Below are 27,713 nucleotides of genomic sequence, written 5' to 3'. Positions count from 1 at the left end.
CCTTCCCCTACTCATCCCACCCCCCCTCTCAAAATAAATAAACTTAAAAAAATGTTTAAAAAAAAAAGTGATAAATAGGTCACTAGAAAAAACACAGAGCCCAGAAAAGCCACCAAATACACTCAACTGAACTTTGACAAAGGGTCAAAGGCATTTCAATGAAGAAAGGATATTCTTTTCAACAAACAGTACTGGAATAACTGACAGTCACAGGCAAATAAATGAATGTAACCACAGATTTTATAGCTTTCACAAAAATTAACTTAAAATATATCATAGACCTATCTGTAAAAGGCAAAACTACAAAACATCTAGAATACAACATAGTAGACAACCTAGGTGTCCTTGGGTTTGGCAGTGACTTTTTATTTATTTTATTTTATTTATTTTAAGAGATAGCAAGTGCAAGGGGGGGAAGGGGGAGACAGAGGGAGGGAGAAAAGAGATAATGAGGGGGGGGGAGAGAGAGAGAGGGAGGGAGAATCTTAAGCAGGTCCCATGCTCAGTACACAGCCCAACATGGGGCTCAATCCCACGACCGTGGGATCTTGACCTCAGCTGAAATCAAGAGTCGCACACTCAACTGAGCCATCCACATACCCCTGGCAGTGACTTTTCAGATGCAACACCAAAAGCATAATCTATCAAAGAAAAAATTGAGAAATTGAATTTTTATTAAAACTTAAAACTTCTAATGAAAAAATAAGTTACAGCCTGGAAGAAATCTCTGCAAAACATGTATCTGAGAAAGCACTGTTATCCTAAGTATTAAAAAAAAAAAAAAAAAAACTCTTAAAACTCAACAATAAGAAAACAATCATTAATAAGCACTTATATGAACAGACACCTCATCAAAGAAGATATACAGACAGCAAATAAGCATATGAAAAGATGCTCAACACCATATGTCATCAGAGAATTGCAAATTAAAACGTCAATTAGATACTACTGCTCTACTATTAGGATGGTTAAAATTTAAAACACTGACAACACCAAAGCCTCGTGAGGATGTGGAACAATAGAAAAATCTCATTCACTGTTGGTGGGAATGCAAACTTATTCTTTACAGTTGCTTTGGAGGATATTTGGCAATTTATTGAGAAACTAAACAAACTCTTATCACACAATCTAGCAACTGTGGTACTTGGTATTTAACCAAATGAACTGAAAACTTATATCCACACAAAAACACATTAATGTTTACAGCTGCTTTAGTCACAACTGTTGAACTTGGAAGTGACCGAGATATCCTTCAATAGGTGAATGCATAAACATGGATAAACAAACTGCAGTACATGAGTACACTGGCATACTTATTCAGTGCTAAAAAGAAACAAGCTATCATGCCACAAAAAAACTTTGCAAGCACATTAAATATCTATTGTTAAGTGAAAAAAGCCAAGCTGAAAAGGTTATATGCTGTATGATTTCAACTACATAACATTCTAGAAAAGGCAAAACTATGGAAACAGTAAGAAAAAAAAATCAATAGGGTTGGGGAAAGAGGGAAGAGAGAGGAATGAAAAGGTAGAGAGCTCAGGGAACTTTTAGGGTAGTGAAACTATTCTGTAAGACCCTGTAATAGTGGACATATGTCATTATACGTTTGTCAAACTCACAGACACAATACAAAGATTGAACTATAATGCAAACTACAGTCTTTTAATTACTAATAATGTATCAATATTGGTTTGATTGTAACAAGTCTACATAAATGCAAAATGTTAATAACAGGGAAAACTGAGGAGGAGGGGAGTATGTGAGAACACTGTACTTTCCACTGATTTTTCTACACAACTAAAACTGCAAAATAAAGTCTATTATACATGAGAAGATGCTCAACATCACTCATCATCAGGGAAATACAAATCAAAACTACAATGAGTTACCACTTCACACCTATCCGCATGGCTAAAATCAAAAACACAAGAAACAACAGGTGTTGGTGAAAGTGTGAAGAAAAAGGAACCCTCTTGCACTGTTGGTGAGAATGCAAACTGCATTCATACAGTTACTCTGGAAAACAGTATGAAGGGTCCTCAAAAAGTTAAAAGAAAGAACTACTTTATGGTCCAGTAATCGCATTACTGGATAGTTACCCAAAATATATAAAAACATTAATTCAAAGGGATACATGGACCCCTATGTCTATAAGCAGCTTTATTTACAATAGCCAAACTATTGAAGCAACCCAAGTGTCCATTTATAGATGAATGGATAAAGAAGATGTGATATGTATACACAATGGAATATTATTCAGCCATAAAAAAATGGAATCTTGCCATTTGTGATGACATGTATAGAGCTAGAGTATAATGCTAACCAAATCAGTCACAGAAAGACAAATCCCATATGATTTCACTCATATGTGGAATTTAAAAAAAAATGAGCAAAGGAAAAAAAAAGCAAGCAAGTGTAAGCGAGAAGCACAAACCAAGAAACATACTTTCAACTACTTTGTCAAAGATTAACTACGTATGTGTAGGTTTATTTCTGAGCTCTCTATATTCTGTTCCATTGATCTATGTATCTTTTTTTAATGCCAATACCATACTGTTTTGATTACTATAGTTTGTAATAGAATTTGAAACCTGAGAATGTGAAGCTTCTAGCTTTGTTCTTCTTTTTCAAGATTGCTTTGGCTATTCAGTTTTTCATGGTTCCATACAAATTTTAGGATTATTTTCTATTTCTTTAAAAAATACCAATGAAACTTTTAGAGGGATTATACTAAATTTGTAGGTTACTTTGGGTAGTATGGACATTTAAACAATATTGATTTCTTCCAATCCATGAGCACAGAAAGAGTATCATTCCATTTGTGTCATCTTCAACTTCTTTCATTATTGTCTTGCAATTTTCAATATAGAGTCTTTCACCTTGTGGTTAAATTTATTCCTAGGATTTTGTCCTTTCTAATGCAATTGTAAATGAGACTGCTTTCTTTATTTCTCTTTCTGATAGTTCATTATTGACATACAGAAATGCAACTGATTTTTGTGTATTGATTTGCATATCCTGCAACTTTACTGAATTCATTTGTTCCAAAAGTTTTCTCGATGGAATCTTTTTTTTTTTTAATGTTTTTTTATTTATTCTTGAGAGAGCTAGAGAGAGAGAGATCCAGGAGGGAAGGGCAGAGACAGAGAGAGAGACACAGAATCTGAAACAGGCTCCAGGCTCTGAGCTGTCAGCACAGAGCCCAACGCAGGGCTTGAACTCAGGAACCATGAGATCATGACCTGAGCCAAAGTCGAACACTTAACCAATTGAGCCACTCAGGAGCCCCTCTATACATAATTTTAAAAGCAAAATCAACAGGACCGTTCCACACGAAACTTTGTAGTCTCTAAAAATTCAATTCAATTAAAAAATTTTACTAGTCATACCTACACACTTAGGAAAGTAGCACCATCCTTATAAGGACTGGTATGGTAATTATGAAAATGTGTCTCTTAGATCTCCCACTATAGGGAGCATCACTGATCAACGGCCCAGCTGCTGAGCTTTCAAAGCCTTGTTCAGGCCATACCAAGCTACCCATGTGCTGTTTCCAGAAACTGACTGAGCATGGCAGATGTATTTAATGGAGATCTTTTCCCAGGAGACAATGGATTCCCCTGATAGTCAACCTTGGGCTGAGACTTCCCCCCACCGGTTTTGCTAGAATTTCCTTAAAGCTGCATGGCAGTGTAAGATTTTTCCTACCTGCTGTCTTTCCTGCTCCCCAGAGGTTAAGACCTGATTTCTAGCTTCCCTTGATAACAAGTTTCTATGACCCAAAGAACATAGCTTCGTATGGCATAAGTAAACTTCTTTTCAAGTTGCCTGTTTTCAAGTATACTTCTTTTCAAGTTGCCTGTCAGTTTTATCAGGAAATAGATTTTCCACAAATGACTTAAAAGAGTTACATAAATACAATTAGGTGCCTCAAAATAAGACTACCCAATTTAATAGAAAGTAAAACAAACAGGTAAAAATCCAAAGTGAATAGCCATTTGTAGTAATTCAAATGCCTAAAAATAAAAACAACTTAGTTATAAGGAGTTTTAGAATTCAGAAAATGTGGGGCACCTGGGTGGCTCAGTCAATTAAGCATACAACTCCTCATCTTGGCTCAGTTCATCATAATCTCATGGTTTGGTTCATGAGTTTGTGAGTCCTGCATTGGGCTCTGCATGGAGCATGGATCCTGCTTCGGGTTCTGTCTCTCCCTCTCTCTGCCCCTTCCAAGCCTGCACTCTCTCTCCCTCTCTCAAAATAAATAAATAAACTTTAAAAATAAATAAAATTCAGAAAATGTTCTCATAATACATTGTTTCATTTGATTTATACAACACTGAAGGGGAAAAAAAGGAACACAATAATGACTCCTTTTCTGTGCCAAACAGTAAGCTGGGGCATTGCTGTAGTAGTAGCATTCTCATTTCATAGATAATGAAACTTGAGACTCAAAAAGTTAATAAATATACTCTAGTTTACAAAACTACTAATGCAAACAACAAGGTCTTCTTTCTTCTATGGTGTCTCCACAACATCATGCAGAGAATAATCATACCTTCAAGGATCAAACCAGGCATTATTTCTCCTCACTCTTGAAAATGGTATATATTACAAGTAGGGCTCTATTCACTCTCTATTCACAATAGAACAACAGTGACACTTCACACCTCCACTCCCATATCTAACCACAGAACAAGTGAAACCAAGCAGGAGACCTGAAACCTATGACTTAGTTCAAAGGGAGAAATGAAATTAATAGTTTATGAAGCTAAGATCATTAATTAATTAAAAATGCAACTAACCAATTTTCAAATTAGAAAAGCTGGCCTCAACAAGTGTCAGTAGCTTTTGGGATTGATTAATCTTCTCTCTGCTCTAATATCAAAGGTCTCCTACATAAGGTACCTAGCTGGACTTTACCTCTACAAAACCACAAGAGCATTTTCTATAACAAGTACTTCTAAACTGGCTAAGTGAAGTAATTTAATTTCTGTTTAAGTAATTTGTCACAGAATGGTCACGGGGGGGGGGGGTGGGGAAGCATTCAAACTGCAGGTAAAACATTACTGAAATGAAGATTATTCCAGAAATTTCTAATAGAAAAGCTCAGTGTCTTAGATATAGTTTACATGATTGCTGATGCAGGGTAATTCCTCTTGATTTTCTTTTTGTCTCTGACCGTTTTCTCTCTCCTTGTTTTTTCACCAAAACAAACTGCCTCTCACTGATACTAGCAGGTTCAACAGGTTGGTTTATTTGATTGGGCAAGGAGAAGACTTCAAACTTTTTCTGGAAATATCTAATTATTTAATATAATCCTAGGCAGCAGCTACGTAAACCACAGATGTGAAACTACAGAATTTTAAGTTGTCAGAAAAATTCGTAGTATATATATTATAATAATCAAGAGAAATGAATTGGTCAATGTATCAAATTTTATTATTTTTTTTAAAACAGTTAACATTTAGCAAGAAGAACAAATACTTAAGTTTCACAAAGGAAAGGTGATACAGTGGAATGAAATGAACTTACCACTTTTTAGCATGTAAGAGAAAAAATTAAAATAAAAACAAAAACAAAACCATACAATAGCAATAAAAGCAATAAGTACTTAGGAACAAACTTAATAAGAAATGTCAAAAGTCTATATAAATAAAACTCCTGAAAGACACAAACGTAAATGTGAACAAATAGATTATCTCTTATTCCTCGATAAGATAATTCAACATCACAAAAAGGTTAGTTCTCCCTAAGTTAATGAGTTAATGAAATTTCAATTAAGAGTATCAGCAACCTATTTTAAATCGAGTTAGCCAAATTTATGTCAAAGTTCATATGGAAAAATAAACATTCAAGAAAAGCTAGGAGAAAAAAAAAAAAGCCTCAAGAGTGGATTACCTCAACCAGATATTAAAACATACTATAATGTGGTACTGACACAGGAACATGTATGCAAATGACCTAGTGGAACAGAACAGAAAGTCCAGAAACAGACCAACTACATGTGGAAATTTAGCATGTAATAACCATAGCATCTCAAATCACTGGAGAAAAGATCGGCCTTTCAATAAACTGTACTGAACAACTAACCGGTTAATGATTGAGAAAGGATAAAATTACGGGGTGCCTGGGTGGCTCACTCGGTTAGGCATCCAACTTTGGCTCAGGCCATGATCTAACAGCTTGTAGGTGTGAGCCCCATGTTGGGCTCTGTGCTGACAGCTCAGAGCCTGAAGCCTGCTTTGGATTCTGTGTCTCCCTCTCTCTCTGCCTCTCTCCTCCTCTCTCTCTCTCACAAAATAAATAAACGTAATAAAAAAAATTTTTTTTAAAGAAAGGATAAAATTATATCAGTAACTCATACCATACAGAGGCATGAACACCATAAACAAGAATAAACTTCAAACAGATCAGGGAATTTAAATGTAAAAAGTGAAATCTTGTAACTACCAAAAGAAAATATGGTTGAATTTCTCTTTAACCTGGGGAAAAGGCTTTTTATAAGGAAAGGCTTTATAAGGAAAAGGCTTTCTTAAATTTTTTTTTTCAACGTTTTTTTATTTTATTATTTTTGGGACAGAGAGAGACAGAGCATGAACGGGGGAGGGGCAGAGAGAGAGGGAGACACAGAATCGGAAACAGGCTCCAGGCTCCGAGCCATCAGCCCAGAGCCTGACGCGGGGCTCGAACTCACGGACCGCGAGATCGTGACCTGGCTGAAGTCGGACGCCCAACCGACTGCGCCACCCAGGCGCCCCGGAAAAGGCTTTCTAATCATAAATTAAAATCCACATATGGGGCGCCTGGGTGGCTCAGTCGGTTAAGCGTCTGACTTCAGCTCAGGTCATGATCTCACGGTCAGTGAGTTCGAGCCCCACGTCGGGCTCTGTGCCGACAGCTCAGAGCCTGGAGCCCGTTTCAGATTCTGTGTCTCCCTCTCTCTCTGCCCCTCCCCTGTTCATGCTGTGTGTCTCTCTCTGTCTCAAAAATAAATAAACGTTAAAAAAAATTTTTTTTTTTAAAAATCCACATATGATAAAAGAAAAGAACAATAAATTCGACTGTATGGGGTAGTGGGAGACTTTCATATGGTATAAAAACAGAATACACAAGGTAAAAATACTCAATACATCACAGATAAAGAATAAATCCGTAACAAAGAACTCTTCAGAGTTGAGAGGAAAAGACCAAAAACTCATTTAAAAAATGGACAAAAATGGGGCGCCTGGGTGGCGCAGTCGGTTAAGCGTCCGACTTCAGCCAGGTCACGATCTCGCGGTCCGGGAGTTCGAGCCCCGCGTCAGGCTCTGGACTGATGGCTCAGAGCCTGGAGCCTGTTTCCGATTCTGTGTCTCCCTCTCTCTCTGCCCCTCCCCCGTTCATGCTCTGTCTCTCTCTGTCCCAAAAATAAATAAAAAACGTTGAAAAAAAAAAATTAAAAAAAAAAATGGACAAAAAGAAAAAAGAACAATTTACACATACAAAAACAAAACGGACCTTAAACAGATGGAAAGATGTTGAACTACATTCATAATAATGAGATTATAAATTAAAACTACAATGAGCTACCATTTCTCACATATCAGATTGGCAAAAATTGAAAAACTTAGGCAAGGCAAGTTGTCCACGCTAAGGGGAAATAGGCACTCAAATGACCAAAGAGGATGCAAACTGATTCAACCATTATGGAGGGGAATTTAACAATATCAAACAAAATTACCTAAGTGTTTATGCTTTGACTCAGCAGTCTACCTCTCTTAATTTACTCTGAAGATACACATCTAATTAAAAAAATATATGAGAGAAGGTTTTTCAGAGCAGCACTCTTGGAGATAAAAAAAAATACTGAAAAGAAATGAAATATCCATACATACAAGAATGGTTGAATCAACTCTGGCATACTATGCAGCTAGATGAGAAAAATCTCTGAAATGATATGCAATGATTTCTAAGAACTGTATCAAGAGAAAAGGCAAAGTGCAAAAGAGCTCCCTTAATAAATTACCTTTTATGTAAAAAAGAAGCCAAGAAAATTATACTTAATTGCTCACTTGTGCAAAAGAAACCCAGAAAAAATGAACCAAAACATAATGAGACTGGCTAGCTACAGGAAGCGAGTAGAAACAAAATACAGGGAATAGAGAAGAAATGGCACTTGTATATTTCTGATCTTTGGAACCATGTTAGTGTGTTTCACAGATAGAAAATATAATTTTTTAAAAAGTAAAAAAAAAAAAAAAAAAAAAAAACAGGGTTAAAGTTCTAAGAAGGGATACATTCAGAAACAAATGAACCAAACTATTTCAAATGAATAAATAAACCACGCTAAAGGGAAAATTTTTAATTAAAAAAAAAAAAGCAAGAATACAAACACAAATACTTTCTAAACAGAATATATGGTTCTGATGCAGTGATGATAAAATGTTTAACAAAGCACTCTGGAGTCAGAATGCTTGATTCAAATACTTGCCCAATTTTCTACTTGCTAACTGTGTGACCCTGGACAAGTTAATTTATAATCTCTGTGCGTAAGTTTTCTTAGCCAAATAACAACAGTACCAATCTCACAGTACTAATGATAAGGCTCAAATAAAACTAATTATGTAAAAAGCTTAGGAGATCACTGGGTATATAACAAGAATTTGTTAAGTATTTGCTATCATCAATACTAATCCAAAACAAAAAACAAAAAAACCAACCCACTGATTTTGCGGGTTTCCAGGAGATACATATAATAAAAATGGAGTCCTTGTCATGAAAAAATTTGGAATTTCCTAGTTTAGGGACAATAAGTGTTCAAGGAATTTAGAACAAAATCCATATGGCTGGCCGGAATCATCTGAGAAATTTCATAAAGGACAGGATTTAGATTAGCAAGAGAACGGGAGTGACAGAAAGGAAGCTAAATAAAAACCAATATATATTTCACGGACAGTAGCATAAAAGGTTTGGAAAGCTGAGTATTTGGAGATAAGACTACAGAAGTCCCTGAACACACTACTGAACTAGGCAGGCTTTATTTTCTAGACTATGAGGAACCACAGAAGAATTGTGTGTAGGAGAAATAATGATCAACCTTAAGTGTGGGATTATTCTTGTGGTGGTATGCAGAAGATCAGAGGTAGAGTCTTACTAGTAGGTAAGCCAAATAATGGCAAGGGCCTGACTAGACTACTAGTGATGAAAAAAGGAAAGAAGGCACAAATCATCAAGGCAGTAAAGAAAAGAAAAAAAATCAATGCAGGGTGACAAGTGGATATGAGATATGAGAGACCAGAAAAGTCTGAATGACAAAGCGAATGACATCATTAGAAGCAAAAAGCAAAAAGGAATGGGAAGCAACAGAAAGGATTTCCACCAGGTCTCAAAAGTCAGATCAGAATTAAGCAAGAAGCCCTTGCAATGTGAGATACCAGATATCAATATCCAGTGGGCATTTGGCAACATGGGACTAGAACTTAAGAGAGAGAGTACTGAAGACAAAAGGTGTAACAATTTTTTTTTTCCTAAACAACCTCTTTAGAATGTTTGAGACACTCTAGAGCAATAAAGATAGTAGACTCTGTGCTATTTCAGAGCAGTGATCATCCCTTATTTATTTTTATAGCCCTTCATGTTTGGCATACTTATTAGTACAGGGGAGACTCTCAGTAAGATGTTGCAGAGGTGGCAGAAGTAGAGAAGAGAACAGAGCTGCATGGCTTGTTAATGGCAGAACATACGTTAGAGCCCAGATCTTTTGACTCTCTACACTATACCATAACATAGAGATGACCTTTCAACATTCATGCATAGGATCCCCTAAAGAGCTGGTGTAAGAAATGAAAATAAACTGTTTCTCAGAGTAGACTGAAGAAAGACATAAGAAAATAGCAAAGAAAAGTCAGTTATTGGGGAAAAAAATGATAGTGTTGCATTACAGATTCAAAGGAAATTTTAAGAAAGGAGGCATAGTCAATAGTCAAATGACCAAACACTACAGGTACTATTTCTCTGGTCTCCTACACCAATGAGACCCTAGGCAAGGAGAGGTCACTTTTTAAAAGTATAAATTAAGAATTTTAATCTACCTTTCACAGCATTTTAAAATCATATATCACTTAAGGCAGTGGTTCAAAAATAATATTGCAATCTTTAGTAACTTTTATCTCTACAAAATATACAAGAGAAAATACAGTGTCTACAATAAATCTGCACAGTAAATGAAATTTGAAGCAAAAAGAAATGATTAGAAAAAATACTCATTCACATCAACTGATAGCAACAAAATGCATGAAATACCAAAGGTCTTACCTTAAATCTCTTGTCTTGCAATACTTTCTTGATGGCAACCAGTTCTCCTGAATCACAAAGTTTGGCTTGATATACCACACCAAATGACCCATTTCCAATCACTTTAGTGTCTGTATAGCTGACTTCTTGTGGCCTATCGGGACCCTGCCCAGGAGTTGCCACCACTGTGGTTACCTTGCTGCCATCTTTGTCTCCTAAAAGAAACAAGAGACAGAAAAATGAGAACTGTAAAGAATTAAACAGAGAAAATTGCTGAAGTACACAATAGTTTACATAGTAAACTATGTTTTTAACTACAAATCATTTTTAAATGCTCATCTTAGTTTATTGTATAGAATTACTTCAACTATTTGTTTCAATTTGTAAGTAACTTTTTAACCACCATTTATTTAGTCATTCTGTAGACTAGACATCATGCTTAGTTTACATATGGGGATTTATTTAATGAAAACAATCACCCCATGAAGTATATAATACTGTTTCCATACAAAACTAATGGAAATAATGTTAAATTTGCTGAAGGTCCAAAGTCAAATGGTGGACCCTGGGTTTGAATCCCATCTGTTCTTTCTAAACAAGGCCCTAGTTCTTTTCTCAAGGCTTCCTTATTTTACTTGAAAATAAATACTACTGAAAACATCTAAATATGTTGACTCTATTCAGACCATTCTGCCTTTAGGAAGGTAAGGCTTTGAGTTTTTCTTTCTCTGCATCTTCTTTTTAAGAAAATCAACTATCTCTTAGAGAAAGGTCAAATGGGGAAAACGAACATGGGAAAGAGTATTAATTTGGAGTAAGAAAAGAAAAACCAAAACCATTCTGAACTGAGTGAGCCTCATTCATAAGTAGCTCACTGGTTCTGTGGTCTCTGCCCACTCAATAGCTCTTGCCTTATCTTCTGTGCCTTCCCACCCTTCCCAGTAACAATCTAAAGACTTCAATTCAAGCTCAAGAGCCACCTCTTATTGCCTAGGCAGAGTTCACAATCATCTTGGGTCTCTGAACTCTTAAACTATTCTAAACCATACTATGCTACCTAGAACCTGATTCTAAAGAGTTTTAAATTGTTCTTTTAGTGATTTCAGAATACACAGAGATTCTACTGAGTACAATCATTGGTAAGTAGCAAGTATGACTTGTGCTTCTCTCTTCCCTGACAAATCTGAAACCAAATCTCAGTACATCCAAGTCCTTAGGCTCACTGACTAAACTGCACTTTTTCCGTTTGTTTCTTCTTCTACTCTTCCATTATATCAATTTTATTTGTATGATGCTAACTGAATTCATACTAACCTAATAAAAGAAAAAAATGTAGTTTTTAACTCTAGATACCAAGCCAAGATTTTGAAGTATTCACTTGAACCTCACATATAAAAAAATATATATTAATCTCATTTTCCAATGGTTTGAGTGTTTTTTCCCAAAATAAAATTACCAAATGAATATCCAAATGTTAGTGGCACATTTAACCAATATGTATAGCCATTTTAGTTCACAAAGGTACTAATATAGGCAAAAAAAAAAAAAAAAAAACCACACTAAGTGATATCTGTGACTAATTAATGCTCCTGTTTATAAGGCAGCCTTCCTGACAGACACAAAAGCAATGAAGGATTCCTACATAAGATAGCAAGGTAAATTTACAGGCAGTCTACATTATATATTATATCATGGCTAACTACCTTAAATATGTAGGGTTTTGGTTCTAAGGTATAACGCCCAACAGATATGACAGCACAAATCTAACACCACTTGTAGAAAGGTAACTCAAATCTTGTCAACACCAACATTTTTATTCACAACAGTATTATATGTACTTTAAATACATGCAAATCCCAGCACAAGTCAATACATATACAGTAGTTCTCAATGCTTTCAAATGATCCCTTCACATTTCACTTCCTAGTAAAATAAATCTAATATATTTGCAAAACCTAGTTTAATCAAATCTCAATTCTAAATCATCATGCTCAATTCCCCCAAATATTCCATATCACTTTCACTTTTGAGCATGTTAATGTTAACTACAACTTTTCAGGTTGACTATAAACCTTAATGTAAGTTATTTTCTTCTTCATTTGTAAAATAAACCTATCTTTCCTTTTTACATTCCTCTAAAGACAGAATCACAGTCTTCTGACCTTAAACTCAAAATGAAGAGATCTAGAAGGTTAGATTCAGGAAAGATTAAAATTCAAGGTACTGAACACATTTTCTTACAATCCAATTGTCCAAAGAAAATAAAAAACAGAATTGATTTCAAACAGTCCAACCAACTCTTCCCTAGATCATCCAAGTCAAAACCGTATCACCAAAAACTATATATTTCAAGAACTATGAATAATTTCACTGAACAGGTTGCTTGCAAAATCTCACACGTCTAATCCACAAAACAAAGCATCATTATTTTTAAAATAACAGATTTTAAGAATGGCTGTTGCATTCCACAACTTTAACTGAAAACAAAAGCTGTCTGAGGCATAAACAAAAATTATGCTTTTCTACCGTATAACCATATTTCAATAAAGAAAACAGTAGCCACAGTTTTGTACTTGCTTTCAGTAGAGAACTTAAAACAATATAAGCATGTGTAATGACTTTCCTTACTTGCCTCTTTAGGTTGCATTTCTCCACATTTCAGAAAAATGGTTTGTTTCAGGGTTTCAAGAATCAGCTATGAAAGATATCCATCAGAACCCCGGGATTTTTTTTTTTTTTTTAGCTTCATTTTAGAGACAGAGAGATAGTGTGAGAGTGCGCACACGCGTGAGTGGGGGAGGAGCAGAGAGACAGGTAGACACAGAATCCAAAGCAGGCTCCTCCAGGCTCTGAGCTGTCAGCACAGAGCCCAAAGTGGGGCTCAAACTCATAAATTATGAGATCATGACCAGAACTGAAGTCAGATGCCCAACCTACTGAGCCACCCACGCGCCCCAGAACCCTGGGATTTAAAATCTCTTCAAATCAACTATTAGGCCTGGGTAATGCCTAACATCTAATCGTGCTTTTTCTCATATGCAAATTATAATGCATAAATGAAGTAATTCTGCAAAAATATTAAAGCAGGGTAGAAAGATAAATAGATAGGTACTACAGATGCTATCACTGGAAGAGACTTTTAAGTCTTAAGGCCTCTTAGTGTTAAATTATGATTGGATATGGACAAGGACCAATCCTTTCACCTTCTTGTATATCTAGTAAAAAAAAAACAAAAAAAAAAACGACTTACTATCTCAGCAGAAATTAAAGATTCACTCTATTCTCTTTCGAGCAGTTACAGAAAATGCTGAGAACTCTTATGGGCTACATTCTCTACTAATATGAAATCTCTAAGTATAACACGAACGATGGTTCTCAGGCTTTCTACCTCAAGCATTCTGGAATTTCTATTCAGAATGCTTCATCGGAGATCTGAAATAGCAGAGCTGTAAAAAATGGCAAGATAATACTGGGGATGACTTGGCATGAGCATTAGGAGCACATGGGGCAGTCAGCAGCTAATGTGCCAAGGAAAAGCATGCCACCATTTGGCATTGTAATTTGCCGACTTAGCAATAAAATAGCTGTATAAAATTTCACTGTATATCCATCCAGTTCATTGTTTTATCTACTCTAATACTTACAATAAATGTAGGGATACATTATAATAATGTTTACTATGCAAATGAGGAAAGTAAAACTAAGAGATGAAAGCTCTGAGTAGCAAGAATTCTTCCCTTGCCTCATACTGCCTCTGCTATATTTTACAACCTTCCTACTACAGCTGAAAGACTTTAACTTCATATACTATTGCCCCCCCCCGCAAGAAGCAGATGTTTCTGAAAATATAAAAAGATCAGCTCCAAAGTAGTAAGAAATAAAAGAATAAATGATAATCTGTTACAGATTTCAGGCCTCAATCATTCACTTATTAATAGCTAAAGAGCTATTTTCCAAAATACTTTGGTAACCTTCAATTTCAAAACTTATCCCAAAGCAAAAGCACATGGAAAACAAAAATGTAAAATAATCGATTCAGTGATGTTCAAACAATTTAACATTTGCTACCAGAAATTGTATAATTTTCAATCTTAGCAACAGAGCATTATAAAGCACTGCTACCAAGAGGCCGAAAGCCTGATGAAAAACTGGAAAGCAATAAATCTCCCTCATTTAAAAAAAAAAAAAAAAAAGTCACCACTCTGCCCAATGCTAAATTTCTCAGAATGCATGGCATAGTGAGTCTCATACCAATTACAACAAAACTAGTCTCCAAAAATGCAGTACAACAACAGAACAGTGGGAACAGCTTAGCTCCAGGAGGCTTTGTCTCCTGCCAGAGGACTCCTGGGATCCTCTATTACAATTAAAATTCACTCAGGAGGTATAAACTTCCTATTATAATTAGAAAATAGAATTAAATCCCCTACTCTTTACCACAATAAATAAATCTTAAATATATAAACCACAATAGACTCCTTATAAAGCAACAGAAAGATGATATACAAGAGAATAACCACTTTCTATTGAAGGCTGTTATATATATAGAATACAATTTTTTAAAAGCCTTAGGCATATCCTAAAATAATATGTGTGACCTAGTATCCAACCTCTCAAACATAGGTTTGTACGTTGTAAGCAACACCTCATGGTTACATTTTTTTAAGCATCCAAGTGTGGAGTGAGCATCCCCAAACCGAAAGGCCACTTCAAGCATGTTTAAATATTTAGGAGGTATCTGACACTGACATCCTAATTTTCTATGAATGATAAATCTCATTCATATTTTAGCCATTTGATTTGATGTTTAAGATTTAATTTTTTTTAACGTTTATTTATTTTTGAGAGGGGAGGTGCAAGGGAAGGGCAGAGAGACAGAGAGGGAGACACAGAATCCGAACCTGGCTCCAGGCTCCCACTGGGAGCTCAAACCCCATGAACCATGAGATCAAGACCTGAGGTAAAGTCGGACGATTGAGCCATCCAGACGCCCCATGATGTTTCTTAAGATTTAGAGCTGAGGAAAAGCAAAAACTACACTTTCTGTGAGGCTTATAGAGATGTTAACAAGTCATACTGAACAAAGTCAATGACTGTCTAACAATTTCCTTTAACTCAAAAATAACCTCTCTCTACAGAAATAACAAAGTTAAAAGTCTGTAACAAAAACCCAGAGAAACCAGCATACTACTTGTGACAAGGAAGGTATGAAGTATTGTTAAGAATTTATTTTGTTTTGGGGCGCCTGGGTGGCTTCAGTGGGTTAAGCGTCTGACTTCAGCTCAGGTCACGATCTCACGGTCCGTGAGTTCCAGCCCCACGTGGGGCTCTGGGCTGATGGCTCAGAGCCTAGAGCCTGCTTCCAATTCTGTGTCTCCCTCTCTCTCTGCCCCTCCCCCGTTCATGTTCTGTCTCTCTCTGTCTCAAAAATAAATAAACATTAAAAAAAAATTTTTTAAAAGAATTTATTTTGTTTTATTTTGTTTTGTTTTATTTAACAACAGTACTAGTAGGGTAAACACACTGCCTATGCTTCTCCATCCCGAAGAGAAGTAACAGCTATTTTTACATATGTTTAACAATAACATGGCAAAACTCTATCAAAAAATATTATATAAATTACTCAAAAGAATCAAAATGAACATCAATTTCAGGCATGATTAAGATTGTCTGAAGTGGAAACACTGACTACTGTCAAACTTTCAAGTTTTGATCTCAAAGTTCAAATACTTTTTGTCCTAAGTAACTCGCTAAGGAACATCTATTAAGGCAAGATGTTCACAAAACACGAAAACTTGTTTAAAAACATGAAAAAAGCATAAAAATAAGCAAAAGAAATAAAAAGTAAGGAACTGAGGTCCACAGAATCAGAGGTGAGCAAATTCAAAAATAAACTTGTCGTGAAATAGGGACTCGACTCTATGATGTGGAAGCTCTAGCCAGAGTGCATCTGCTCACAACCCCAGAGCAAAACTATGAAGAAAGGAACGTCAATCAAGCACTTCAATCAAGCACTTCAATCAGCCAGATCAACCCCAATGGCCAAGAGCATGATATAAATTTTAAGGCAATTTCTATGAAACCTTGATATGCTAAAAATCTTTCCAGCAGAGACATTTCCCTGAGACATCATTCATTTCCACATGATTCTATCTAGAGGACTGAGAAAAATAAAACAAAAGAATTGCTATCATTTCTTTTGAAGATAGAGTAAACAAAAGGAGAGGCAGGGAAAACAAAACGGACAGATGTTACACATGGGCTGGCTTTGGACACGTTTCCCTATATATCACTTCTAGAAATAGAAAGGAAAAACAGGGTGGCGGAGGATAAAGATGAGACAGAAGACTCCAAAGTCCCTGGCAGCATAGTAATACATTTTTAATCAAAGGAATATACCATGTAAATGGGATTAACAAGCATCAATTTTGAAAAACCGTAAAACTCCCCTTAAGAAAAAAAATTTGGTCAAGTTTTTTGCTAGAGATATATTGTATTATATGGACTCCGAAGTCATATCAAGGTCTGAAGTACATATTCTACCACTTAGTACCTATAAAATGGAGATAGCAGCTACTTTGTAAGTCTGCTATGATGATTAATAGGTTAAGCATTTTTTTAAGTGCATGCCCCACAGAGGGTGCTCAACAAATTATAGTTTCTCTGACCTTTGAATTATTGGCAGTGGAAATGAAAAAAAAAACAAAACAAAACATTCTTTTGCCCTGCTATGCTCTTTTAACATGTGGTATATGCTCTTCTACAGTGCTTATCACAATGTTCTATAATTATTAAGAGTCTGAGCCCCTCACTTGACTAAGGAGTTCTTAGGAAAGCCAGACATTATCTGAATCATATACCTTTCTCTAGCGCTTATTAACACAGGGTTTGGCACAAGGCAGGTGCTCAGCAAAGGTCTGCTGTTGAATTTCTGTACAATTACTCCAGCACAATTGTCAGGATTTGGGAACTGACTACTTTGTGTTAAACTTTAAGCAGTGCTTTTGCTTCTTCTTATGCTTACCATTGATCAGATACAACTCCCTAGGTACAAATGGTCTTACCAGTAGTAAAACAGAATGAAGGGTTTACTGCAAATATGGTGATAACATGCAGCCAAACAAATGACCCAATGTGCCACATTTGTATTTATTTATAGGTAGGAGAATTAGTCTGTTTCATATCTCTTTTCCAAATAATTCTGTTTTTTTTGAGGCATTAATATGCAGCAATGGATAAGAACTGGGCAGGGGACACCTCTTGAGGTCTTAAGTTCAATTTGTATCAGTCTATATGTAAGTATATTCTTTGAGTACCATTTTACAGTTTGTAAGAACCTCTCACAGAAGACAGAAGAATTACCTGGGAGAGTTTACTGAAAATAGAATGTCACCCCTAAAGAGACTCAGTAGGTCTGCAATGCAGCTCAGAAAATTGCATTTTTAATAAGTACTCCTTCTAATTCTTAATGCAGTTCCAATGACCGTACTTTGAGAAAGAACTATAATACTATTGAAACCCTACAACAACCTTGTGACATACCCACGATAATCATTTAACAACTGGAAGAAACTGGAGTACCTGGGTGGCTCAGTCCGACCCCAGCTCAGGTCATGATCTCATAGTTTGTGAGTTCCAGCCCAGGGTCAGGCTCTGTTCTGACAGCTCAGAGCCTGTAACCTGCATCGGATTCTGTGTCTCCCTCTCTCTCTGCCCCTCCCCCTCTAATGCTCTGTCCCTCAAAAATGAATAAACGTTAAAAAAAAAAAAATTGGAAGAAACTAAGGTAACTGAAAAGGTTTCATAACTTACCCGAAGTAACTCCCTTGGTTGCACCCACAGGATTCAGAACTAAAACCTGTACCCTACAATGTTACTTTGCTTTAAATCCATGCTAAAAAACAACACAGGCGTTGAGGTCCCAAAATCAACTTTCTATTTTCAGCAGAACTGAAAATCTGAAATACTTTACAAAAGGTTCTGAGGTATCTATCGCAAAAGTATGTATCTCAAAAGTTTTAACTCAAAATATCCATAGTCCTTTTGAACTAATTTTAATTGACTCAAAATGTTTCTCTTCTCTCAAAAACCTAATTTTACTTTAAACCAAACAAACCAAAAACCAGAATGAATCCTGCCAATTTTCAACAGCCTGAACTTAAATATTATTTTACTTTTGAACCATGACCTGGAATCAAGCATATTTTTCCTCTGACTCCAGTGAATTGGAGTAAAATTAAACCAAACCCCAAATGAATAAATATTTCACTTGGTCTTAAACCCTCACTTGAAACAATATCAAGATGCATTTTAGAGACAGGTTTATTTTCCATGAAAGTCTAAAAGGCTTGCAGGATGTGTATAAGAACTTCAACTTTTAGGAATTTACATTAGAATATTTAAGTTTTAAATATATTTGTCTGTTTGATTTACAAACTGCCCAAATTTGGGGGAGGGAGATTGGAATAAGGGGTATATTTAAATTTTCCTTAATGAGGAAGTTTATCATATGACAAAAATGAATATGTATATGGTACATGAGTAGAAAGAGTAAATGGAAAACACTTAGACAAAAGAAATAAATAATTACTTTACAAAACACACTCACTGATCCAGTGGTCACACTTCTGACAACTTGAGTCTTGAGCAGCAACAAGTCCAGAAGAAAGCCAGAAAACAAGCCCTAACAAAGCTGATATATTTTATTTTAGCCTTTAAGTGAGTGTAAAATTCATATCAACACTCTACATTTTTTTTAATGAACTAGGTCTTTTCTCAGCCTGCCAGATACCCCCATTATCCTCAATACTGCCTTCTGACAACTCAGATCCCTGCAATGTAACAGTGCACTGCCTTGCTTTCCCCTGAACTATGCGCCGAAGTTATCCCCACCTGTAAATTCAAATTGCTTTTCCTACAGCACAGTATACAAATTTACACACATTTTTACACACATTTTAAAGTGGAGGTTATAAAACTAAAATTTTCTGTTAAATTTCAAACACTGGTGCAGGAAAGAAGGCAGGATGGGATTTCTTTTCCCCCAGAAGACTTGCTTATTCTCAACTGGTCCAATATGCTTTGGATATTATCCAATCTATGAGGGCAACAATCATGTTTATCACACGTTTATTGCTGTAGCCCCATGTTATGCTTTATGCACATAGGCTGTAAAATATTAATTTATTTATAGGTGAATGAATTCATCCAAGATTCCACTATACTTTGGAAACCACTAAATGTCTAAAAGTCACTAAAGAAAGAACCTCTAACTACTCTTCTAAGATGACACAGGACTCTTATCAACACCTCTCAAAATGGTTGGGTCATTCAATAGAGAAGAAAATGCAAACACAAAATTCAGAGATTTGACAATCACCACACATGACCATCACTCATCATCATTACATAGTAACAAATTATGAATCACTTTACAGTTTATAAGCATGTTTACACCCATTACCTCACTTTAGCCAGGCAATAGTCCTATGAGGGAGGTAGAACCAATACTAAATGGAGAAAAGAGAACTGAAGTTCAAAAGATAAGTAAAACTGCTCTAGCTTATACAGTAATATTGAAAATTACAACCCAGTTCCTCCAACTCCCAAGTTTAGTACACTTTCCAATACCAAAAATAGAAGGAAACAAATCAAGCCATCTACTTCTATTCCAAAATAGTCACAAAAATAACTGTCCAGTATAACCATACATTTTAAGTAAATGTCCTCACATTTTTTAATATGTACTGCAAAAATATCTTTTACTATAAAACTGCTTCATTTTGTCTGAGATATAAGGTTACCTGAGAGACAAATCATCTAAATTGAGTACAAGAAGAGTTGGAATTCTGAGGAAAATCAAATCAATGAACTGACAACAAACATTTAAGCACCTGTATCAGGAGCAGATGTATCAGAATACAAAGTAATAATCCACTGGTTAACAGCTGCTACTTTTGCTGGGAGACAAAGAGCATTTCCTGCTTTTTTTTTAGACTGGTTTATTCTAAATAAGAAATACTGGGATCTGAAAAAGCAGGAAAGCATGATTTTTCTAATCAATAAACAGAAAAAGGAATGTGAAGACTAAATCTCTCTACATCACAATCGCCTGCCTACATTATTCTACTTTTCAGAAGTTTAAAGATAATAGAAGATGAAGAACAAGAAGAAAAAGAAGAATCCAATTTATTATTTTGAAAATACCCCACTGGGGCGCCTGAGTGGCTCAGTCGGTTAAGCATCTGATTCAGCTCAAGTCATGATCTCATGGTTTGTGGGTCTGAGCCCCAGGTCCGGCTCTGTGCTGACAGCTCCAAGCCTGCAGCCGCTTTGAATTCTGTCCTCTCTCTCTCTCTGCCCCTTCCCGGCTTATGCTCTCTTTCAAAAATAAATAAACATTTAAAAATTTTTTAAAAATACTCCAATGTATACAATTATTTGGGTGGTGGTTGCTGTTCCACATCATGAAAAACTCTGAAATATATGCATATATAAACACCAAAATCGCTCACTATTCCTCATACCTAGTTCTAAACAGCTTCCAAAGATACTCAGGAGCACCTACTGACCAATACAAGGATGTCTAACCCAGCACACTTAACCATCTTCTCTCTCCCCCAACAGGAATCCTCATATTGTTAACACTGCCCCCTCCCCTTAAGCCTGCATTATTCTTCTGTCAATTAAATCCACCTCAGGCAACATCCTAGGGTTTTCCATCGTCTTTTTTTTTTTTTTCTCTCAAATCTTAGAGGAAAATTTTTCTCTCTTCCCTACTCTCTTCATTCCACTCAAGAGCTGGGGTGCAGTGGGGGGGGGGGGGGGGGGAGAAGGACAGGACCCCTTAACCACAGCTGGTAAGCAAAAGGATAGCACTTCTGCTCTATACCAGTCAAGAGAAAGTTAAAAGCCATGAGTTGAAAAGCCAATGCCATCAACCTATAAAAGCTCCTGAAAGTAACCAGAAAGATCTGTCAGCATCACACAAGTCTCTATCTATTCCTTATCCCCCTCAAATTAAATCTTTTTATCAATCAACTACCAGCATTCAAGAGAATTTTTCAAAACTAGTTTTAGGGTTTTTTAATAGTTTTGTTAAATTAATACCCCTGCAATATTATTGTTTACTATTATTTTTCACTATAAATATGTAGCTCTCTGAGCTTATTATGGCTTAGGCTTTTGTAGAATAGCCTGCCTAGCACCTAGCCATTTTTATTTTACATACTTAACAAAACTTTCAAAGGAAAAATATGTTCTAATTTCCCCCAAAACAAGTGATGAACTTTTAGAATACAATTTACTTACAGGTTAAGACTTTTCTGTATAATCTTGGTGGAAAACACACCTAAGATATTACATTTTAACTTAATAAACTGTTAAAGTAGAAATAAGGTAGGGTACCCCCTTAAGAGTTTTACAAGAATCTCACTAATATGAAAAATAAAATAACCAGGTATAAATCCTATATTAATTCCATTTCTACAAGAGGCACCACACATTTTCAAATTAATTTTAGTTTACATTTACAACTATATGAGTAATGATGCTACATTTATAGTTAATAAGGAATATGCTTAAAAGAAAAATAAATTAAGTAACATTGTCCCACCTGTTTCTAATTAGTTGGAATCAAATCCATATTGGGTTTTTATATGTGCCCCTCTTCCTCTTTCTAAAACTAGTTTAACATCCCCTAATACTCTCCCCATAAAAAAATGGACTTTAGAGAACCTAGCAATACCATTCAAGTAGGACAAAGGACAAATCCTAGGCCCATGTCTCCACAGAAGAGTACTGACAGATCCACCGGGTAAATTCACAAAGCAGAGTCCATTTAGCATTTCTCACTACAAGGCTCTGCTAGAAGAGATGCTAACTGTACCATTGGAATGACACAGTCCTACACTCACAGTGGGACTATAGTAAGTTCTGGTTCTGTCACTGCCTAAGATGTATGGCTAATCCTTTTGCCAGGGGATCAGAGAAGCATATGCTGGATACTCCCCATGCCAGGGCAGAGTACTTCTCACACTGCTGACTCATTACTTAAAGTGACAGAAGTCAAGAGGACTTAAAGATAGGAAACACTTTCTCTTGAAAAAGAACTTTTGTCCTTGGGAAACAACTACATTCCTAACCTTGCCCTTTTCAGATGGTCTTTATCATCTCCTACTGTTACTTATTTGACCTAATAATAAACCAGGGCAGGACCCGCACCAGTTTGCTAACACCACTGGCTAAATTTCTTTTTTTATTCATACCTCCACAATGCTTCTGCAGAAGCACTGGAACATAACCTCATTTTTAAAAGAAAATCAGTGGAAAAGTGAGTACTATTTAAAATGAAAGCAAGAGAAAGGGATGCAAGCCTATAATTCCAATACTTGTACTTCAATAAATCACTCCTTAGGTGGCTTTGTATATTATTAATTCTCACATATATGCTCATGGCATGCATATCCTTTCTATTTTGTAAGTATTCTCTCATATTAATGGTGATTAGGCTGACAAAAAGTTTCAAAAATCTTGAGAACAGAAAAGTAATGATGATATGATAGAATTTTTGGTTCAAATACATTGTCATTATTGATTAATCCATCACATGCTTAATAAGCACTATTCTGTGTACCAGAATGTGCTAGGAACTAGGGTCACAAAAATGAGTAAGACAAAAAAATAAATAAAGACAAACAAAGCCCCTTCCTTTATGAAGCTTTCTGTTCAAAGAAAATTTATTTATTGAGAAAACCAGATTCAGTATTTATTCAAAATTTGGATTCAGTATTTCTTACTACACAAAAGAGCCAGATGCCTTACCAATTATTTTCACTAAAACCTTTCTTAATCTTTTCTTTTTCTAAAAACCTCTCTTTAATGCACCTCATCTTAATCCCGTGAGGTGCATGAAATTACCTCCATCTCAGATGAGGAAATTGAAGCTCTAAGAAGTTAAGAGACTTATTAGAGATCACAAACTAAATAAAGAAAGGACACATTAAAACAGCTGTTTTAATTCTAAGTGTTGACTCTATTACTAATGTATCAACCTGCTTCTAAAGAAAAGGCCAAAGGGGAAAAGATACTATTGAATGCCCAGATTACTAAATTAACTTTTTACTCATGTAAAATTATAAAAATATTTAAAAACATTCTGGTGTGGGAGTGCCTGGGTGGCTCAGTCGGTTAAGCATCCGACTCCTGGTTTTGGCTCAGGTCATGATCTCATGGTTTGTGGGTTTGAGCTCTGCAGCAGGCTCCACGCTGATGCATCAGGCTCCACGCTATGAGCGTGGAGCCTGCTTGAGATTCTCTCTCCCTCTCTCAAAAAAACAAACAAAACAAACACCAAAAAAAAAAAAAAAAAAATTCTGGTATGAACATATGCAAATAACAGGACCAAGATTCCACCGAAAATTTTTTCAAGTTGAGCTTCTGAGATTCCATCCGATACAGCCTTCCATCCTGTAGAACATTTGCGCTTCATAGATGAAATGTATTGTTAATAAAAGTTAGCTATAAAATAAGTATCTGTAGAGCCATCCTATTTTCTCACCCATTTCCATTATAAAAACTGAAACTACATACTCATAGAAGAGTTCCACAGCAGGTAGAGTTTAAGGCTTCAGAGATTTAATAAATAGTCCCACAGATCAACAAGGTCAACAGAAAGCCATCTAACCCATTACCCTTAAAGTCTTACTTTAAATTTCATCGAGAAGAAAAAGACTATTTACCCTATACTGAGACCTCACACACACAACCCGCATAGTTCATTCCTCTGTCCAAGTACCTACATTACTCAAAAGGGGGCAAAGTAAACATTAAGCAAGAGAACAAATGTACCTAACAATCAACGCACCATGACAGAGAAGAAATGGATTCCAAATAAAAAAGAGAATATTTTAGTTGTGTTATTTGACTTCTTGGGTGGAGTAAAAATTCCAGATAACCTAGCCAACAACATAAATGGACTCCAAAAATTAACTAGGCACTGAGAGTCTTAAATTTTCTTACAAGAAATTTCCCAGATTCATATTTCTGGGAGAGTGTAAACAGACAATTCTTATAGTATCTGATACACATACACAAAGCCAAATTAACCACTAATTTTCTAACTTTTCAGCTTCCATTTTCAACTATGAGTAGTGTTGCTACATTAATAGTTAATAATACACATACACCCCCTCCCTCTCCTCTGAAAACTTTTTTCCCCTTCTAGTGGGTTGAGCACCTGAATATATTCACTGAAGTATTTATTTCTCCCTAGACTGTGAAAACGCAACAATAAATTACAAACTCCCTTCTCCCATGGACCTACCACCTAGTAAGAATAGCAAATATTATTCATACAAATACTTGCCCAGTTATATATTAGTGGAGGTACGACTATATAAAAGAGAATTACAGAATGCAATGGAGCCTATAATGAAGGATCTAGCATCTAATCATGGTTGGGTTGCCTTGAGCAAGTGGTATTTCAGTTGAAATTTCAAAGGTGTGAAGGGGGTTGGGAACAATGAGGTGGGAAAATAAAGGCACAGAAAAAGAAAGACACTGATGGAGTTTAGCAAAATATGGTAATAAAAGAAGGGTAGTCAAGCATAAAAGACCATATATTAATTACATGATCCTGTTTGTATGAGGTCCAGAATAAGCAAATCTACAGAGACAAAAGGTAATAGTGGTTGCCTAGGGCTGGGGAGGGAGGTGGGGAGGAAAAGGGGAGTGACTGCAAATGGGTTAAGAGATTTCTTGTGGGGATGATGAAAATGTTATAAAATTAGATTATGGCGACAGTTGCACAACCCTGTATACATACTAGAAGTAACTGAATTGTACACTTTAAATCAAAATTTTAAACTTTATGGTATGTAGGAGCACCTGGGTGGCTCAGTCAAGTGTCCAACTTCACTAGGTCATGATCTCACAGCTTGTGAGTTCAAGCCCCGCATCAGGCTCTGTGCTGCCGGTTCAGAGCCTGGAGCCTGCTTCGAATTCTGTATCTCCCTCTCCCTCTCTGCCTCTCCCCCACTTGCACAGATCTGTCTCTCTCTCTCTCTCTCTCTCTCAATAATAAATAAAAACATTAAAAAAAAATCAACCACTGTTGGAATAGAGCAATAATGTCATACCTAAATATATGCATATATATTGTTAAATATGAGGTCTTATTTTATATGAGATCCTGTTTTGATTAAGTGTAATTTTCTTTAAATGCAGCAGCACCAACAACAAAGCCTTTCATCCAGTATTTCCCTTTCTAGGAATATGGTGGAGGAAAAGTAATAAAAAACTGAGAAAAAAATGATTGACATATATAGATATTCACTGAAGCACTGTATATAATATCACTGAACTGGAACCAATCTAGACGCCCAATAGTAAATCATTAGATAAATGTATGTTCACACTGAACAGAATATTTAACACCCATTACAATTACATTTTCAAAGAATACTGAAGGAAGCTATAAAAAAAATATTCATGATGTAAGATTATACAAAAGAGCAGGTTACAAAACTGCTATGTACTATGTGATCCCAATTTGGAACACAAATGTTAGACAGACAAGAAGACCAAAAAGTAAACAGTTTGCTCTGCATAGTAAGAATACAGGTAAATTTTTATTTTTTTTCTACCTCTTTATAATTTTCAAATTCTCTACAATTAAGCATGTAAATTTTTTTAAGATGAATCTGCTTCAAGTTCTAAAAAGGTAACTCTTTTCATAAAAGTATTATTGTTATAATCTAACATTTCTTCACTGGTTCTAAAAAGTCCAAGCATGCTTAAGGAACTGTTTAAAGTAAAAATGAGCAAATGTCTACTACTTGAATGATTTATCCTTGAGTATAAAAACATTATGAAGAAATGGACTGAGTGCCTCATTCATAGTCAACGTTTATTCTTCAAGTAAGCACTAATTCTTGTACTCAATACAGAAAAGAATACAAGAAAATAAGCTTGGAAATCATGCATCATTTAATGATGTATGTTTAAAAGATTTCCTGAAGGGCTATATCTGTACTCAGACTCAACTTCTATGAACCACTTTGTGACTATTCATTTAAATCCTACAACAATCAATGAGATATTACTATTTAACAAATGAAAGTACTAAAGAGGCCAGCCCAGAGCCTCACCATATCACAAATGGAACCTGCTAACACCAGCTTAACTCACCAAAAACTGGTTCCTCCTCCCACAAACTATTTAAAACTGTCCAGACCCCACCACTAATGCCATAGATCCCTTCAGCTGACCAAAGACTTCAAGGACTAAATCTATCATGTCATACCCTTGTTTACCTAAATCTTCACCAGAAATGCAAGCCTTTCCCATTTGTAATTATATATTCCTCCATCTACTCTATATATCTTTTTCTGAGTTGACTCCTCAACCCTACCCCTTCTAGAATGTTCTCTGAATTACATTCTGTGCCTACCAAACACCACCTTCTTGCCTTAAGGAAAATGTAACTACCTTATAAATCTCACAAAGGCTGAGATTATTCATTTCCTTCACACATCTCAAAATAATGTCCTCCTTGCTCCCTATTGCCATTTCAGGACCTTTGGTCATCCACAACAACAAACATTCCTGATTACTTAAGGCCCTCCTATGTTGGTTCCTCTTCTACCAACTTCTAAATGTTGGAGTTCTAGAACTCCTAGATCCCCTTTGATCCTAGATCCCCTTTCTCTTCTGTCTCTATACTCTCCCCAAATTATCTTAGGCATTTCCAGAACTTTAAATACATGGTATTTAAAATACTATCATTTGAGAACTGTTGGTTCTCCAATTTACTTTGCCTTTTAATGTTTATTTATTTTGGAGAGACAGAGAAACAGAACACGAGCAGGGGAGGGGCAGAGAGAGAGAGGGAGACACAGAATCCGAAGCAGGTTCCAGGATCTGAGCTGTCAGCACGAACCTGATGCGGGACTCAAACTTACGAATTGCGAGATCATGATCTGAGCCAAAGTTGGATGCTTAACAGACTAAGTCACCAAGGCACCCCTCCAATTTATTTCTGTAGCCCAGACTACTCTTTCAACCTTTAGAGACCTCTATATTCCACTTCCCACTTCTTCAGAATTACACTTGTCTATCTTGTTTCACTGATTTAAACACTTAAAAGCTTCAAAATGTTCTACAAGACTCTGCAAGATTTGGTTTGATTCTTATCTCATGCCATTCTTCCCCTTGCTCACTATCATTCATCAGTTATACAAGGCTTCTTTTGATTTACTGAATACACAAAGCTCTTTGCCTCTTCAGGACTTTTTTTATACGATGTTTCACTTTGTCCAGAATGTTCTTTCTCTAGCCCACTAGCCCATTCCTTTTTTATTCTTTAGGCTTCAGCTTACATGTCACTTCTTCAGATACCTTGTCTAGAACTATCCAAATCTAAGGTAATTTTCCTCTGT

General features: G+C 35.9%; 1 protein-coding gene across 3 annotated transcripts in view; it reads right to left on the bottom strand.

The window, feature by feature from the left end:
- Positions 1 to 27,713, bottom strand: part of GSK3B (glycogen synthase kinase 3 beta) — a 199,928-nt gene that overhangs the window by 123,181 nt on the left and 49,034 nt on the right. For all 3 annotated transcript variants that reach the window (XM_047099859.1, XM_047099857.1, XM_047099858.1), the window contains exon 2: positions 10,297 to 10,490. In XM_047099859.1, coding sequence (XP_046955815.1) covers positions 10,297 to 10,490 — 194 coding nt within the window. The remainder of the gene's footprint in view (positions 1 to 10,296; positions 10,491 to 27,713) is intronic.

This window comes from Lynx rufus, unplaced genomic scaffold, assembly GCF_022079265.1.
Source record: "Lynx rufus isolate CCGP_SWC_20201006 ecotype Redwood Valley unplaced genomic scaffold, mLynRuf1.p SCAF_5, whole genome shotgun sequence".
NCBI lineage: Eukaryota > Metazoa > Chordata > Mammalia > Carnivora > Felidae > Lynx > Lynx rufus.
The sequence above is the reverse complement of the archived record's forward strand: the minus strand, read 5'-3'. Positions and strand labels throughout refer to the sequence as shown.